The 16,866-nt window shown below is 33.4% G+C and overlaps 1 protein-coding gene across 1 annotated transcript; it reads right to left on the bottom strand.

Annotated features, from left to right (window-relative positions):
• Window positions 1–13,829: 13,829 nt before the first annotated feature.
• On the bottom strand, window positions 13,830–15,858 carry LOC114416710 (early nodulin-93). Its single transcript, XM_028381686.1, has 4 exons — window positions 15,541–15,858; window positions 14,777–14,838; window positions 14,331–14,406; window positions 13,830–14,077 (listed from the first exon to the last, which is right to left on the bottom strand). The coding sequence occupies exons 1-4, from the start codon at window positions 15,623–15,625 to the stop codon at window positions 13,983–13,985; spliced, it is 318 nt and encodes a 105-aa protein (XP_028237487.1). The 5' UTR covers window positions 15,626–15,858; the 3' UTR covers window positions 13,830–13,982.
• Window positions 15,859–16,866: the final 1,008 nt, after the last annotated feature.

The raw sequence follows: 16,866 nt of genomic DNA, 5'->3' as shown, positions 1-16,866 counted from the left end.
AGTCAAATCCATTGTGGCATCTAATAATCTAATATCAATTCCTGGTGGCTGACATTTCCCTAGGTTCGATAAGGAAGAATCCTAATCACCAATCTTAACCAAACAGGATGAATATTTCATCAATAATTAAGTCAGGATAAAATATGTTTAACTACTTATAAAATTTAAAAAAATATTAATTTTATTCTCATAAATTTTTAAAATTAATTTTGTTTATTTAAAAAATAAAATATCTTTTAGTGGTCTTTAGTTATAAATCTATAGATAATCGGTTAGTTATTACAAGAAATTGTCTAACGGAACTTTTATTAGAAGTCTAAAAAAATATATTTTATTTTTAGTAGAATCAAATTAATATAAAAAAAATTATGAGGATAAAATTAATACAAATTATATAGGAAATTCAAACATATTTTACTCATTAAATATCACTTTTTTTATAACGTACTTATGTTACTCTTTCAAAACTAGTTTTTTTTTTTTTTTTACTTAGAAATCGAAGGCTATAAGGTTTTATAAAAAATATTTATAACTTTTATCACTAGATGCACAGGCTTTAGAATTAACGCCCACGTCGATTAAAAAATCACTCAACTTTTTTTTAAAATGTAATCATTATTAATATGAGAAATTTAAGTTTAAAATTGCTTTTAACATATGATTAATATTTATAAAAGTCAAATTTTGTGCAAATTTAGTGTCTACAAAAATCATTAATGATCCAATTAATTTCTAAAGTGTTTTTTAAGAAGAGAAATAATTTCTAAAGTTATTAACTCAAATAGATGAAAGAGTTAAAGTGTCCTATATAATTTTAAATTTGTAAATAGTTATTTTTTATAGAAAAAACTGAAGCATTTTTATTTTTTACAAGACTTATTTAGGCATTTATTCTATTTTTTATAAGTATATTCATTTTTATTATTATTCAGGATGTAAATTTAACATAAATTCATAATTAACAAAAAAACAATACAATATTTTATTCTATAAAAGAAATACCTAAGTAAATTCCTAAAATAGATATTATTATGAAATAAAAACCTTGGATAGTCCACTCTTTATTCTTAACTTGTGCTTAAACTTTCTCTTGCGGAGAACTTGGGACTATTCCCAAAGAGGCATCACACCTTCAATTTTATTTTGGAGAATCCACATCCCACGACGTTTATTAGATCGCCGTTGCTTTTGAATTTTGAATATTCCATTTTCTTTAAATGGGGCTAATAACGTCAGCCACTGACAAAATGGAATATTCCATTTTCTTTGAATTTTGAATATTCCATTTTTTTATTTGAGAACCTATCCCTGTCTTGTATCCTCTTAAGCCTTAATTTCTCAATGATAAGTTTATATCATAAAAATAATTATAATTATAATACATTATGATAAATATTTGCAATAACAAAATTATAAACTTTTGAGTCTAATGTGTTGTTGGTGCATATATCTTGTTACTAATGTCAATTAATTATGTTTATATATTTCATGGATATATTTGTTGATAAATTGTATTTTTGAAGAATGAAAATGTGAATAAGTTGTTAAATTTAGGGACATATTTGTCAATAACTTTAGTCCTTATGTTCACGTGAATATCAATTTCATAATATTTTCATCTCGGCGTGTCAGCGAGTTTTCTAATGTTAACAGACGAAAGTTAACAGTTGGACGAATTTGTCTCACTTTTTATATTTTTAAGAATTAAATTTTGCTTATAGATTTGTCAACACTACACACTTTAAAGGATAAAAAAGACTATTTATCCAAAAACTTACTAAACAAATTTGCATTGCCAGAGACAAATGCAACATTTCAAATTAATATTGGATTGCTTAAAAGGAAAAAATACAGTCAAATTAATAAAATGTTAGACAAAGAGATCATTATGGAACAATAAGGAAATATGAGCATAAATCGTTAGTTTCATATAAATACACCCAAAACATGCATCTGTAGATAGAATTCATTATTTGTTGAGATATCTTTCTAGAATCTCAAAGCGCTATAAATAAAAAAAATTTAATACTATAATGCACAAGAAAAAAAATACTTATATCATAAAAAACTTCAATATTTATAGAGTACTCAAACAAATATTTGATATAAGTGTAAAACGAGGTGCATTGTACATAAACAAATTATATTAATAACAACACATCGATAGGGTGCGATTATCTTTTTTTTTAGAATAAGAAACTTATATCATTTCCTTCAAAATAACTTCAAAGATACAAAATCGAATACGATGAAAGATGTGAGAGCTAGCATGCAAAGTTGACACTCTTGCTAGAGAATGAGCAATAAAATTAGCTTGCTTCTTAACAAAACTCACCATTGAGTTTGGAAAAATATTCTAATAACTTATTTATTTTCCTCATGAAAAAGTCATTATTTTGCTAGAAAAGGTTTATTATCCAAATGGGCCAATAGAGAAAGATTTTAATGTCTTTATGTCTATGAATGAATTGTTCTGCACAATCTGGGTAGGAAGCTGCTAACAAAAGTACAAAGTACATTGGCTAATGTTTGTTGATTCCTCTGGTTGTCCATCATGCTTTGAGGTTGTCTTGTCTTGTGGTTTTTAAAATAAACGTAGTTTTGTAATGTCTAAAATTTTCATTATGTATGCTATGTTTTTTATCTTGTTGCAAAGTGTTATCTAAAAAAGTCACGACCTTTAAATTTTTATCTAGAATTGATAAGAGGGATGTTGTAGTTTAATTTGGTGGTTGACATGACAATGATATATGTTCAATGTATTGGGGGGGGGGGGGGGGGTGTCTCTTTTTATGCATATGCATGTTCCTACATGTAACAAATAAGATAATGTTATTTGCTTTACTTGTTCAATTAAACAGGAATATAGTATTTGAATTTGAAATGAATGAGGCAATTAGTAAACCTCTTTGTGATGATGTTATTGTTAGTAATGATAAAATTGAGGAAGATGATGTTGAAAATGAAAATGAATCTATCGAACTTGATAAAAAAAAAAAAAAGGCTAGGCTCACAACAACTAAATGTTGGAAATTTTATACAAGGATTGGTGTGGGTAAGGATGGAAAAGAAAAGACAAAATGTAATGCTTGTGGCAAAAAAAAAAATATGTAACTGGTGGGAAAAAAATATGGTACTTCTTATTTAAATTGTCATATTGGGAGATGTAAGAAAAGAAAATCTGAAGATGTGAGTCAAATGATTTTAGATATGCAAGGAAAGTTGAAGGCCAAAAAGGTAGATAAAATGGTGGCACACAAATTGTTGTGTAATCTAATGATTATGCGTAATTTGCCTTTCATTTTTGTTAAGTATCTAGAGTTTCGGGCTTTGATAAGTTATTTGTGTCCTGAAATGATTCCAATTTCTAGAAATACTTCTAAGCCTGATATGTTGAGAATATACGATATGGAGAAAACCATCATTAAAGAATTGTTGTGTGCTATTCTAGGATCTATTGAACTTTTGATTTATGGACATCTATTAATATTGAGGATTTCATAACTTTGATTGTCCATTGCTAACCTAAATTGGAAGTTAAATAGCAAGATTTTTAACTTTCGTCATATGCCTCCCCCTCACAATGGTTTTGAGTTGTCTAAGAAGATTAATGAATTTTTGCATGATTGGGGAATAGAGAAAAAAGTTTTTTCTATCACTTTGGATAATACTTGTGCTAATGATGTTATGCAAGATACTTTAAAAAAACAACTTGTTTTGCAAAATGGATTGGTATGCGATGGTGAATTCTTTCACGTGCGTTGTTGTGCCTACATTTTGAATTTGATTGTTCAAGAAGGATTAAAGGTACTTGATGACGCCTTGTATCAAATTTGATTGTTCAAGAAGCATTAAGTTTAGTGACATTGTTGCATCATGTGGGTTGTGTCTTGATGTTCCTACAAGATGGAACTCAACTTATTTGATGTTTAAAAGTGATCTTAAATATCAACATGTTTTTGGAAGCTTACACTTGATTGATGAAAATTACAAGTATTGCCCTTTGGAGGAAGAGTGGAAAAGAGCAGAAAAAATTTGTAGATTCTTATTGCTATTTTATGATATTACAACCTTAATTTTTGGCACAAGTTATCTTACTTCAACGTGTATTTTTTACAAGTTTAGAAAATCCAATGCCTTTTGATTGATAGTCTGAAAGATGAGGACAAAGTTATCAAGGATATGGCTGAACTAATGATGGAGAAATTTGTTAAGTATTGGGATGAATATAGTATCGTGCTTGCATTTAGTGCTATTTTTGACCCAAGGATGAAGTTGGAAACATTAGGTTATTGTTATGAAAAGATTGATCCATTTACTTGGGAAATAAAATTGGAGAAAGTAAAGAGCAAGTTGTACATGTTTTTCTCCCAATATTCTAGCAAAGGTTATGCTTCAAATGTCAAAAAGCATAAGCATAATCAAATTTCATCCTCAACTGCTTCTTCCAAACCAAGCCTTTTTTATGTTAGTTGCTTATTTTATTTTCAAACATTATTTTAATTCAATTACTTTTTATTCTTTTCTATTATATATGTTTCAAGCCTTTTTTTTTTCCTTATCATTTTAGGAGTTAAAATTGTGCAAGCTTCAAGTTGCTAATAAAATTGGAAGGAGTCAACTTGATACATATTTGGATGAACCATCATTGGATTTTGATTTTACTGAACACATGGATATACTCCGCTGATGGAAGAGTAACAACCAATGTTTTCCAGATCTTTCTTTAATGACTAGACTTGTTGAGCATCCCTATTACTATAGTTGCTTATGAATCTCCATTTAGCATTAATTCTCAAATCCTTAACAAGTATAGGAACCATCTCTTACCTGAAAATGTGGAAGCAAATATTTGTACTTCTAGTTGGCAGCATAACTTGCTAATGGTAATTCATTTGATCTAACAATAACCATTTTTTATATTTATACAACTTGATACATGTTGGTATTCTTACTCTAAATTCATTTTCATTGTTAATGTGATGTAGATGGTGAGGGGGAAGCTGACAAAGATGCAAAAGTGGAGAGAAGTTCTTCCAAGGATATAATCTAATGTTCTTGATATGTTAGATGATAATTGATTAAGTGACTTGTACTTTTATTATGACATTTTAGACTTTTAGTTTGTTTTATGTTTAATGACTTTGTATTGTTTAAGATTTTTAGACTAATTTATGATTTTGTGTTGTGATTTGGCTGCTTGGTATTGGTACTTGGACCTTGGTAGACTTATTATTAGTTATTATTAAAGACTATTATTATTTTGTGTGGTTTAAATACTTTTTGTGATTAAGATTTGAAGACTAATTTGTTATTTTTAATTTTTTTTTGCTGAAAGTTTGTTATCATCTAAAAGTTTGTTATTTTGTTGGAAAAAAAATATTAAATGGTGGGTCAACCTTCCAACCCAACTTCAGGCGGGGTGGGCCAGTATGTGCAATCCGCCAAGTCTGAGCGGGCTAGCCCACCCTGTCCCAATTTTGGCGGGCTAATGAAGAGGCGGGCCGACCCGCTTTGCCATCCCTAGTATCATAGCTTGAGATGTTCTTGAGCTAGAACCATGTGGAAAAGCAAGTTTCTTGGACTATTTTTCGCATATCAGCAGTGCCTTCCCTGGACACAACAATTCATAAGCTTCCAAATGTTCCAGGATATTGATAACCACAAAACCATTCTTAAGTTGCTACTTGACTTTGAACGAGATGCCTCTGTGTTGAGAGAAATGCATATTTGTTGTACCTGGTAGAACAACTTCCTCACCAAGCCAATCACCACACGACCTCCATACCTGATGACTAAACTCGCAATTGAACAATACATGATCAGTGGTTTCATCTGCTAAGTTGCATAGGCGACAAAGAGTTGATGGAAGTGATACCCCTCCTTTCCAAGATCATTCTCGAAGGCAACCCATTACATAGGATTCTTCGGGTAAAGCATTGCACCTTTGGGGGAATTTTCAAAATCCATATTTCGGATACCAAGCTATTCATATTACTATTCCCCCTAGATGACATGATAGACACATATGCATAATTCATTGTATATTGCACCTTGTGGCCAAAGCCATTCATCTTGCATGTTAGAATAAAATTGTATACCTTCTAGCTTATATGATAATTCGTTTTTCAAATCCTCCCTCCTCCCACACAAAACCAAGTCTCTGATAGGTTCCTACACTACAAGAAGTAAGACTACAAAGGTGAATGGGGTAAAATTTTGTTCTGCCTTCATTATCATTCATATTCCCTTATTTATACAAAGATTTCTACACCAAAGATGTAACTAACTTTGGCTTGTAGTGCTAACAAATTCATAACATAATGTATATTCTTTTATTATAATAACTAAATAAATGGGAGGGATAGTGGAAATAGTTAGTGGGAATAACATAATAAATTTAGTGCTTGCTTAGTATCTTCAAACGAAGTCACTGAAGTGTGTGGATTTTCTAGTATTCCTTCTAGGCCTACTATGGTTCAATTCCTTGCTGCTTTTGTGCTCTTCCTGTTCCTGTATGTCTGAATTGCTATCATCACCCATTCAACCAAACCAACCTTGTCCTCAAGGTTATAAGACTGGTGTAGTGTATCCAACGGCTCCCATGTAGTGTCCTCCTGTGCCAGACCATTTCATTGGACCAGAATAAGCTTAGTTGGTGGGGAAGAGGAGGAATCCCATTTCCAATCCATAATATGAAGAGGCTCAATGATGGGATGGTTCTCAATGCTAGACGGAGGAAGAATTGTAGGTTGAGTTGGTGGCAGTCCTTGGTGGAGTTTCAATAATGAAACATGAAATGTGGGGTGAATCTTAGAAGAAGATGGTAACTGGAGTTGGTACGTGACAGGCCCCATGCGTTCAATTATTTGGAATGGACCGTAAAATTGTTTGGCCAACTTGGTGTAAGCCGGTGCAAGTGATGTTTGACGATATGGTCTAAGACGTAGATACACCCAATCGCCTACTGTGAATTGAACATTACGGCGATGAGCGTTCGCAGTAGTTTTCATGATTAGACGACGGTGGAGGCTGACAAGAATGGTGGTGCGCATGGCCAGCAAGGAATCGATGGCTTCTACTGTCGTGTCACCCAGAATGTAATATGGTATTAATAGGGGCAATTTACTGTATATTTCCTCAAAAGGAGACATGCATGTGCCTGAGTGTGTGGATGTATTATATGACCATTCAGCCAGCGACAGGAAGCGATACCATTGAGATGGTTAGTCATGGACAAAGACGTGGAGATATTGCTCCAAAATGCGATTCATGACCTTTGTTTGGCCGTCCATCTATGGATGATAGGCGGTGCTTATCCTGAGCTTGGTTCCATTGAGGTGGAAAAGTTCCTTCTGGAATTTGCTAACAAACAACGGATCCTGATCTGAAAACAAGCTTCGTGGGAAGCCATGGTGCTTACAAACCATGTCAAGAAATAACAGGGCAGTCTTGTACGCGGTATTGTGTGGCAAGAGTGTCCCGAAATGAGCTCCTTTTGAAAATTGGTACATGAAAACAAGAATAGTGGTAAATTCGTGGGACGGTGATAGCCCAGAGATGAAGTCCAAAGAGACATCTTCCTAGATAGTTGAAGGAATAGGTAGAGGCTGTAGGAGACCAGCTGATTTATTGGTGTCATATTTAGTTTGTTGACAAACAAGACATTGTGAGACAAAACGATGAACATCTTCAAGGATGCGCGGCCAATCAAAATACTGGTGCAGACGGCAGAAGGTCTTGGCGACACCTATGTGACCTCCAGTTGGTGAAGAATGAAACTCCTGCAATAGTAAGTTGGTGAAAGGTGTTTCGAAAGGCATCCATATCTTGCCATTTCGAAAGAGGAGATCATGGTAGACCTTGAGGTAAGGATGTTTGGCAGGATTTTGGGTGTCCTGTAAAAGAGTATCCCGGAGTTGGTACAAGAAGACAAACATAGGTTTTGATAATGAGTAAAACTATGCTTCATCCGGTGTCTAAATTCGGGATAGCACATCGACGAGGACATTCTAAGGCCCTGACTTGTACTGGATAACGTAGTCGTATCCTAGTAATTTGGACAAATATATTGCTGTTTAGGAGTTTGAATTGCTTGCCACATAAGCTCTTTGAGGCTCCGGTGGTCCGTCAAGATGGTGAATGGGTGGTCTAACATGTAGTGCCGCCATTTTCGAACCGCAATGGTAATTGTGTGAAGTTCTATGACATAGGCAGAGGCTAGTTGCAAACGCGGGCACAACATTTTGCTATAATATGCAATTGGGTGAGAGTTCTGTTGAAGGACCATGCCTATATCTCATGATGAGGTGTTTGTCTCTATGGTAAAAGGGGTAGAAAAATCAGGTGAAAGCAGGACAAATGCCTCCATCATCTTGCGCTTCAGTTGTTTGAAAGTTGTTTGGGCTTCATCGTACCATTGGAAGTTGTCTTTTTGAAGCAATGAAGTAAGTGGAGCAGCGAGCGTGACATAGCTCTTGATAAAATGCTGGTAGAAGCTTGTTAATCCCAAGAATCCACACAGGGCAGAAGGAGTGGAAGGGGTTGGCCAGGTAAGCATCGCCTGAATTTTGTCGGGATCAGGAGCCACTCCTTGAGTAGAGACTATGTGGTCGAGATAATGTAACTTTTGTTGAGCAAAGAGGCATTTAGATTGGCGTAAAAGGAATTGTGCTTGCGAAAATGTCGATAGAACTTGCTTCAAGTGTTGTGCATGCGAATGCAAACAGGGGCTATAGATAAGGATATCATCGAAAAAAACAGTGACAAATTTGTGGAGAAAAGGGCGAAGGGTGTCATTCATGGTAGCTTGGAAGGTTGATGGTGCATTGTAGAGACCAAATGACATGACCTTGAATTCATTGTGACCATGGTGTGTTCTGAAAGCTGTCTTACGGATATTGGAATCCGCCATACGTATTTAGTGAAAGCCCTATCTGAGGTCTAATTTGGAAAACCAAGATGTGTGGCCCAATTCATCTAGTAATTTTTCAATTGTGGGCATGGGAAAACAATCTTTGATCCTTACTGTATTCAAGGCTTTGTAATCAACATAACAACGCCATCTACCATCTTTCTTCTTGATAAGAAGCACCAGTGAAGAAAACGGGTTGTGACTGGGTTGTATCAGGCCGATATGGAGCATCGAGGCAACTTGTTATTTGAGTTCAATTTTCTTGAAATGGGGGTAGCGGTATGGTTTGACGTTGATTGGGTTGGTGTTAGGGGCGAGGTGAATATGGTGTTGGATTGTGCGGGAGGGTGGGAGTTTGTCTGGTTCACAGAAGATTTATGGAAATTAGGTGATTATGGAAGTAATCTGAGGAGGTGTGGGTGACTCCTGGAGGTGTGACGGGGAAGATGAAGGACTGAGCTGGGTTAGTGATGAAGTAATGGCGAAAAGGGCTGAAATGCTCTATGTTTGAGCGCATCTTTTTAATTGTTGGGCTGAAATGGAAGTCGGGTCCAATGATACATCTGCTATGAGTGTGATAGGTTGGTCTGAAAGGAAAATAACATCGTCAGCGTCTTATAGTTTATGGTAATGGGCCCTAATTGCTTTAACCATTGAACGCCTAATACAATGTCCCCATTACAATTGGGTAAATGGAAAAGGTCAGTGACAAACGTGTGACCTTGGATGTGTAATGGCACCTGCCGGGAAGTGGTGATGCATTCCAAGGTGTTGTCGTCACCTACCATAATGCCCAGGGTCTCTAACGGGGAAGCATCCAAGTAAAGAAATTGAGCAATGCGGGACTGAATAAAGTTATGAGTATTGCCCTCGTCGATCGGGATAACGAGACGATGCTGTTGTAGGAGACCATACAGACAAAAGGTGTCAGGCGTCACGATGTCGTCTATAGTGTGCAAACTGATTTAGGGGAGTGGGTCGAGGTCTGGGTCTAGTTCTGGAGGTTCGAGGTGGTCTGGTGGGAAGGAAAGGGCGTCAGAACTCGATGCAAAGGGTTCGATGTCCTCGTCTGCAATTAAGAGATGCAACCGAGGTTTAATACGATGGCCATGAATCCATTTGTCATCATAATGATAACAAAGTCCTTGGTTGCACCGGAGAGCCATTTCCTCGGAGGTGAGATGTTTGAAAGGAATTTTAGGGGCTAGGGTTGTGTTTGGTTTGGGTATGGGAGAAATTGGGTTTGGTGATGATTGGTAACGAGGCTGTGGTGAGGGGTAAGAACTGGGATGGCGACCAAGGAGTTTTGTTTCCTGAAGCTTGGACAGGGCCGTGACTTGTGTCAACGATAAAGGTTGGAGAGCCTGCACCTCCCGACGCAAGTCTGGGGTCAAGTCGAAGACGAAGCAACTTAGAAGAAAGGATAGGGAGCCAACAATTTTGTTGGCAAGACGTTCAAACTCTGTAAGATTATCATTGATGGAGCTCTGCTGCTGAAGTTTAAACAAGGTGCCAGAAGGATCATCGTAATAAGCTAGGGCAAAACACAAGTCGAGGGTTTCAAGCATTCCTGTCTAGGATGTGAGGAAACTGTTCCCCAACATCCATTGGTACCAGCACAATGCTAGTCTCTCCATGTAGAAGGAAGCGACCGTAAGGTGTTTGTGGTATGGGATCCCTTGGTAGTCAAAGAACTGCGAAGCTTTGAAGATCCACTCGATGGGATCGTGTCCATCAAACGTGGGACGTCCAGTTTCATATGGGGCTGAGAAAAAAAAGGTGAAGTTGGTATCGGCGAGGAAGAAGGAGAGGAGGGAACGATGGTTATAGCAGCTAATTTCTTGAGAATAGAGTCGAACTTAACGTTCGTGGTGGCTTGGATTTGAGCAAGGTTTTGTGCTAGGGAGGAATGGCCCTGGGTCAGGCGAGTGGTCACCTCGTCTAAGCGGTCAATGGTGGCCTGCCTGGTATTTTGCTCTGGTGGCGGCATAGGGGTAGGTCAGACCAATTGATAGGTTCTTACACTGTGAGAAGTAAGACTACAAAGGTGAATGGGGTAAAATTTTGTTCTGCCTTCATTATCATTCATACTCCCTTATTTATACAAAGATTTTTACACCAAAGATGTAACTAACTTTGGCTTGTAGTGCTAAAAAATTCATAACATAATGTATATTCTTTTATTATAACAACTAACTAAATGGGAGGGATATTGGAAATAGTTAGTGGGCATAACAGAATAGATTTAATGCTTGCTTAGTAGCTTCAAACGAAGTCATTGAAGCGTGTGGGTTTTCTGGTATTCCTTTTGGGCCTGTTGTGGTCCAATTCCTTGTTGCTCTTGTGCTCTTGATGTTCCTGTATGTTTGGATTACTATTAGTTTCCTTCACTATAACTTACAAGACCACACCCCATTTATCCACCTACCCATATTATGTAGGATTTGATTTAAATCAACAGTCCTACTTTCTTGTCCCACCAATGAGAAATTGACACATCATTAATGATGACATGTGTATTTTTTTCAATTCACAAAATGCCCCTTGCCCAAATGACAAATTAATTTATGTTCACATATACTCATATTGATATTTGGGATTTTCTTTCTACACCAAAATAAAATCTTCTACACCCAATACTTTTTGGAATATTCTAAAATTATCCCTTTTTGAAATATTTCAAAACATATGGATTTGCAATCCGTAAGAATCATACGGATTGTTAATCTGTATAACCTAAAATATTTTCAAAAAATTCAAAAAAATATTTTTAATGTTATTTTTAATAAATTTAGTTATAATTTTTTATAATATTTGTGTAAATATTATTACATTAAGTATGTTTTTGTTTTTGGCCTTGTTACAATTAATTTTAATCTAAAATTTTTATAAATATAAATTTTAAATAAAAATCATAGGTTTAATAAAAATTTATATATGTAAAAAAATTAATTATTAGATCAAAATTATCACAAAATTTATTATGTAAACTTATATGTGCATTAAATATACATTAAAAAATTTAGTGTTATATATAACGACATTAATTATTTTATAATATAATTGACCTATTATGTAAACTTAGGGTAAGTCCATTATGAATTCGCAATTCGTATAGGTTATACGTAAGGGTGTTTTTGGTTTTTTACTTTCAGTGCAGGGTGAAGATGAAAAATGATGAGTGCAGGCAAAAAATCCCTTCAAACTTTTGTGTGTTGAGTTTTGTTTTTATTCATAGAAGGGCCTAAAGGCCATTTTGTGTGTTGAGTTATGATTAAAACTTGGGTGCTTGAGGTGTTCACGGGTTGGGTCGGGTTTGTGTAATCTTTTTTTTGCATATACGACCCAATCCAACCCGATCATAAATGAATTAGGTTAATTGGGTCTAAATATTTAATTTTTTGGTAAAAATTAAATTTTTTTAGAATAATACTTTTATTTTTGTCTAACATTTTATAAGTATATAATGATTAAATGCACTCAAAAGAAATTAAATTGTGATAATATTTTTAACTAATAAAATTAATGATTTCAATGCTAATATAATGTTTTTATTTTAGATAAAAATAAAGTATTGTATTATCATGAGAAAACATAAACAAATCAAGACAAGGACAAAAATTACAATTTAGAAAAGAAAAAAAAACCATGGGTGGTTTAATTTAATAAACTATGTGGAGTAAAAGTTAATGTGTTTTATATTTAATAATTAATTTATATATAATAATAAATTTAATTATATGGTATGAGTTAGATTGGGTTGAAAAAAAAACTTGTTATCCAACCTGTATATGGTTGGATCTTAATTAAATTGGGTCAAGTTTGACCCAAACAATTCAAAGATTCAAGTTAATATAATTAGGTCGGATTGAATTAGGGATTAATTTGGATTCTGAATACCCTATTGGGTGTAGTATTTTTTGTGCTATTTTAACGTTACAAATTTACAAATTATTCCATCAAATTCTTGGTTGTACCATGTTTTGATCGTGCTCTGTTCGGAAGTAAATGATTAGTGCTGAAATGAAATAAATGATTAGTGCAAATAATTTGTACATAAATATTCTTATGAACACATTATTTGGATAAATAACACCGATTCACAATTGGATACTATGGTATAATTAAATTATGTCGAGTTTGACCCAAACATTTAGAAGATTTAAGTTAATATAATTGGGTCGGATTGAATTAGGGATTAATTTGGATTCTGAATACCCTATTGGGTGCAGTATTTTTTATGCTATTTTAACGTTACAAATTTACAAATTATCCCGTCAAATTCTTGGTTGTGCCATGTTTTGGTCGCGCTCTGTTAGGCAGTAAATGATTAGTGTTGAAATGAAATAAATGATTAGTGTAGATAATTTATACATAAATATTCTTATGAACACATTATTTGGATAGATAACACCGATTCACAGTTGGATATTGTCGTATAATTAAATTGGGTTGAGTTTGACCCAAACATTTAGAAGATTCAAGTTAATATAATTGGGTCGGATTGAATTAGGGATTAATTTGGATTCTGAACATCCTATTGGATGCAGTATTTTTGTGCTATTTTAACGTTACAAATTTATAAATTATCCCATCAAATTCTTGATTGTGCCATGTTTTGATCTATTCTGTTAGGAAGTAAATGATTAGTACTGAAATGAAATAAATGATTAGTGCAAATAATTTGTACATAAATATTCTTATGAACACATTATTTGGATAAATAACACCGATTTACAGTTGGATACTATGGTATAATTAAATTGAAAGTTTGATCCAAACATTTAAAAGATTCAAGTTAATATAATTGGGTCGGATTGAATTAGGGATTAATTTGGATTCTAAACACCCTATTGGGTGCACTGTTTGTCAAATTTTTGGTTGTACCATGTTTTGATAGTGCACTGTTAGGAAGTAAATGATTAATGCTGAAATGAAATAAATGATTAATTCAGATAATTTGTACATAAATATTCTTATGAACACATTATTTATTTGGATAAATAACACCGATTCACGGTTGGATACTGTGGTATAATCGACTATTGTCCATGCTATCCATTCGGATTCATGCTTCAGAATTGGAGGGTTGGTTGAAGGAGTTTTTCCTTGCTGTTGCTAAAACGGTCTTGTCAGCTACTATGAAGTATGCTGCTGCCGTCGCTGCAATCAAATTGTGAAGTTAGGAATGGTGGAAATAATTTTCAGTATTTAAAATAAATCTTAAAATTTATTTTGTTTTAGTCTTAAAAGTTTTACAAAAAAACATTTTTTTTAGTTTTTGGTGAACGAATAAAAATGAACTGTTCTACTTAAACGCAGAATACTAAAAGAATAAATTCCAATAAAAACTAAAACAAATTATGTATTTTCATATATTCCAGCAAATTATTAAGAGATCACAGTGCTTTCAAACCTGTGGAAATTATGAGAGCTTGAGCTGTGTGATTGAGATTGGCTCTTGCCCAAGGCAGCATCCTTACACTAGCCAGCTGCACACCAAGCATAACTATTCTAATAAAAATCTCTTCAGCAAAAAATCTTTAGTAGAATCAGAATTGTTATCAAGATATTCTCTGGTATGTTTTTATTATTAGTTAAAATTTATTAGACATTAAAAGTTCACTAATGCGCCTTGTTAAATAAAATATAAGACTAATATTTTTTTTAATTTCTAATAAATTTGACTGATAATAAAAATAATGTGTAAGAGTGTGATGTTAATATTTCTCTCTGAATAGAATAATAATCCTACTTGGTCGTTATTTTAAATGTAAATTTGTAAATTGATCTTATTAAGAAGATCTTTTAGGATTGAGTGAATGAAAATGAACTGAATATAGAGGTTGGAGAAATACTTACAGTTGGAATGGCAGAGGCAACACTGGCAACAACTGCTGCCTTTGCTCCCGCTAACACACCCTCTGTTTACACAAAATTAGAAAAGGTAAACAAACCCAAATCAAATTAGTAATAATATCAGATTGGGAAATCGGCAAAAGTTTTCAGCAATTATATATCTTAATTTTGATGCACTCCTCAGCGGTCCATATCATATCAGAAATAGTTGAAATATCGATCAATGAATAAAGACGAAGGCATGGACGGGACTAACAACTATTCACAGAAATGATAGTAGTATGTGTTTTTTAATGGAGTAATACAAGATTCAATTTCTAATTGATCTTTAGTTATGAAAGAAATAAATCGTATTAAGAATAAAATATCTATCTTGTGTGGGTTTGAGGTTCTCAACAAAAATTATTTTGCAAGATAGAAGTTATCCTTCACCTAGCTATATACTTAATTTGGTTGATGTGGGTATCTGACAAAACCTTAATACATGCACTTTTTATTCTTTAAAATTACAGAATATTTTATTTGAATTAATACTTTCTCATTTTATACATTTGTACGTTGATTTTAAAGAAATCATATCCAAATTCACTATAAATGCTTTCTCATTCTATATTATGTTTCTAGTTATGGCGTTTCTTGCCAAACAATTATTTCAAGAGAACATAATTTCTGCTCAGTAAAAGAAAAGAAAAATGGAATCACAGAATTTGCTATACAATGTACATTCTCTTTTAGGATAAAAATTGGAAGTAAAAGCTTATATGTACCATGAGAACAGCGCTTAGCGAAGGCCAATTTTTGGTCAAGTGAAGCCAAGCTAGGCCTCTCGAGGGGACTATTTCCTTTGGCCATCTTCAAAGTAGTAACTTATAAGCGAAAGGTGGCAATAAACAATAAAGGAATTGGAGTAGCTTTGGATGAAGGAAAGGTTGAAGTTTTGTGAGGATATTTATAGGAGTTGGTGAGAAAGTATGTTTACTTGGGTCAATTCAATCTTTAGGGTGAAGAGTTGGAGTTTGATGGTTTCCTAAGAATCCAACGTCTCCTAGAACCTTGTTTCACTTGAGATTCAGTTACGGTCAGTTGATTCTTATGGCATGTTTCCAAAATACCCTTGTAATAAGCTAAGGGTTGTAATTAAATAAGACAGCTAGATGATAATTGAAAAAGGAGGTAGTTTTTATCTTCTTTTTTTTTTAATTTTCTTTATACCTGGCTGTTAGGTACTTTGGTCATCTTATTAGGAGGATCCTGTCACAATCAAGGCTGGAAACAGTGAACTATAATGTTAAAGATTTAGAAATTTTAAGTTATAGAATCAATACTTATACTAAATTAACTTTTTTTACTGTATTTTAAATATTGGAGACAAATTTTATATATATATTTGCCCCCCACAATGTTTAGCGTCTGTGTGGTGCCAGTAATTTTGGTAGAGAACCACGACAAAATTTTATGCAAACATTTGGTTGAGAGGTGGTAATTTTTTTTTAGAGGGTCCTACAAATAAATTTTCTCTCTCTTATCGTTTTTCTTTTTTGGTAAATGACTCTCTCTTGTCTAGAGCAGCTCTGCATGAGTAAATAATGAACACAATATGTTTTTACCTTCGTATCCTTGTTGGGTTTCTTTTGGTAACAAAGCATACCCATATTCCCAATTTTGCCAAAGATGTAAGCATAATTTCCATACATTTATTAAATTTTCTCCTCTCATTTCATTCAAACCAAATAATTTTAATTTTATTTTTTACTTATTTCTCTTGACCCAACTACTTAGCATTTAACTTTATTTTCATTTTGTTTCTCTTATTATTTCTGTTATTTTCAAAAACTCTATTTCTTTTCTCACAATCAAATAGAATGTTAATGTACATATGTCCCTGCTCAAAGGTATAAAGACTCAATTACTTAAATAATTATCAGTTAATTTATATAAAAATTAAAAGTATTTAGTAATGAATATTATTTTCTAAGTTATGAACTATTATCAGACAAAAAATAATTTAGGAACTATTAATTAATGTAATTTTTAAAATGGATATGATCAATCATCTTAATTTATCAAATTAATCAATTTAGTTATTCAATTTA

This window comes from Glycine soja, chromosome 6 (assembly GCF_004193775.1).
Source record: "Glycine soja cultivar W05 chromosome 6, ASM419377v2, whole genome shotgun sequence".
Lineage (NCBI taxonomy): Eukaryota > Viridiplantae > Streptophyta > Magnoliopsida > Fabales > Fabaceae > Glycine > Glycine soja.
The sequence above is the reverse complement of the archived record's forward strand: the minus strand, read 5'-3'. Positions and strand labels throughout refer to the sequence as shown.

Coding starts and splice junctions, on each gene's coding strand:
- LOC114416710 (XM_028381686.1), bottom strand. CDS start 15,625: ATGGCCAAAGGAAATAGTCCCCTCGAGAGGCCTAGCTTGGCTTCACTT. Junction 14,407..14,776: donor TTGCCTCTGCCATTCCAACT/GTAAGTATTTCT, acceptor CTTGGTGTGCAG/CTGGCTAGTGTAAGGATGCT. Junction 14,078..14,330: donor AGCTCTCATAATTTCCACAG/GTTTGAAAGCAC, acceptor ATTTGATTGCAG/CGACGGCAGCAGCATACTTC.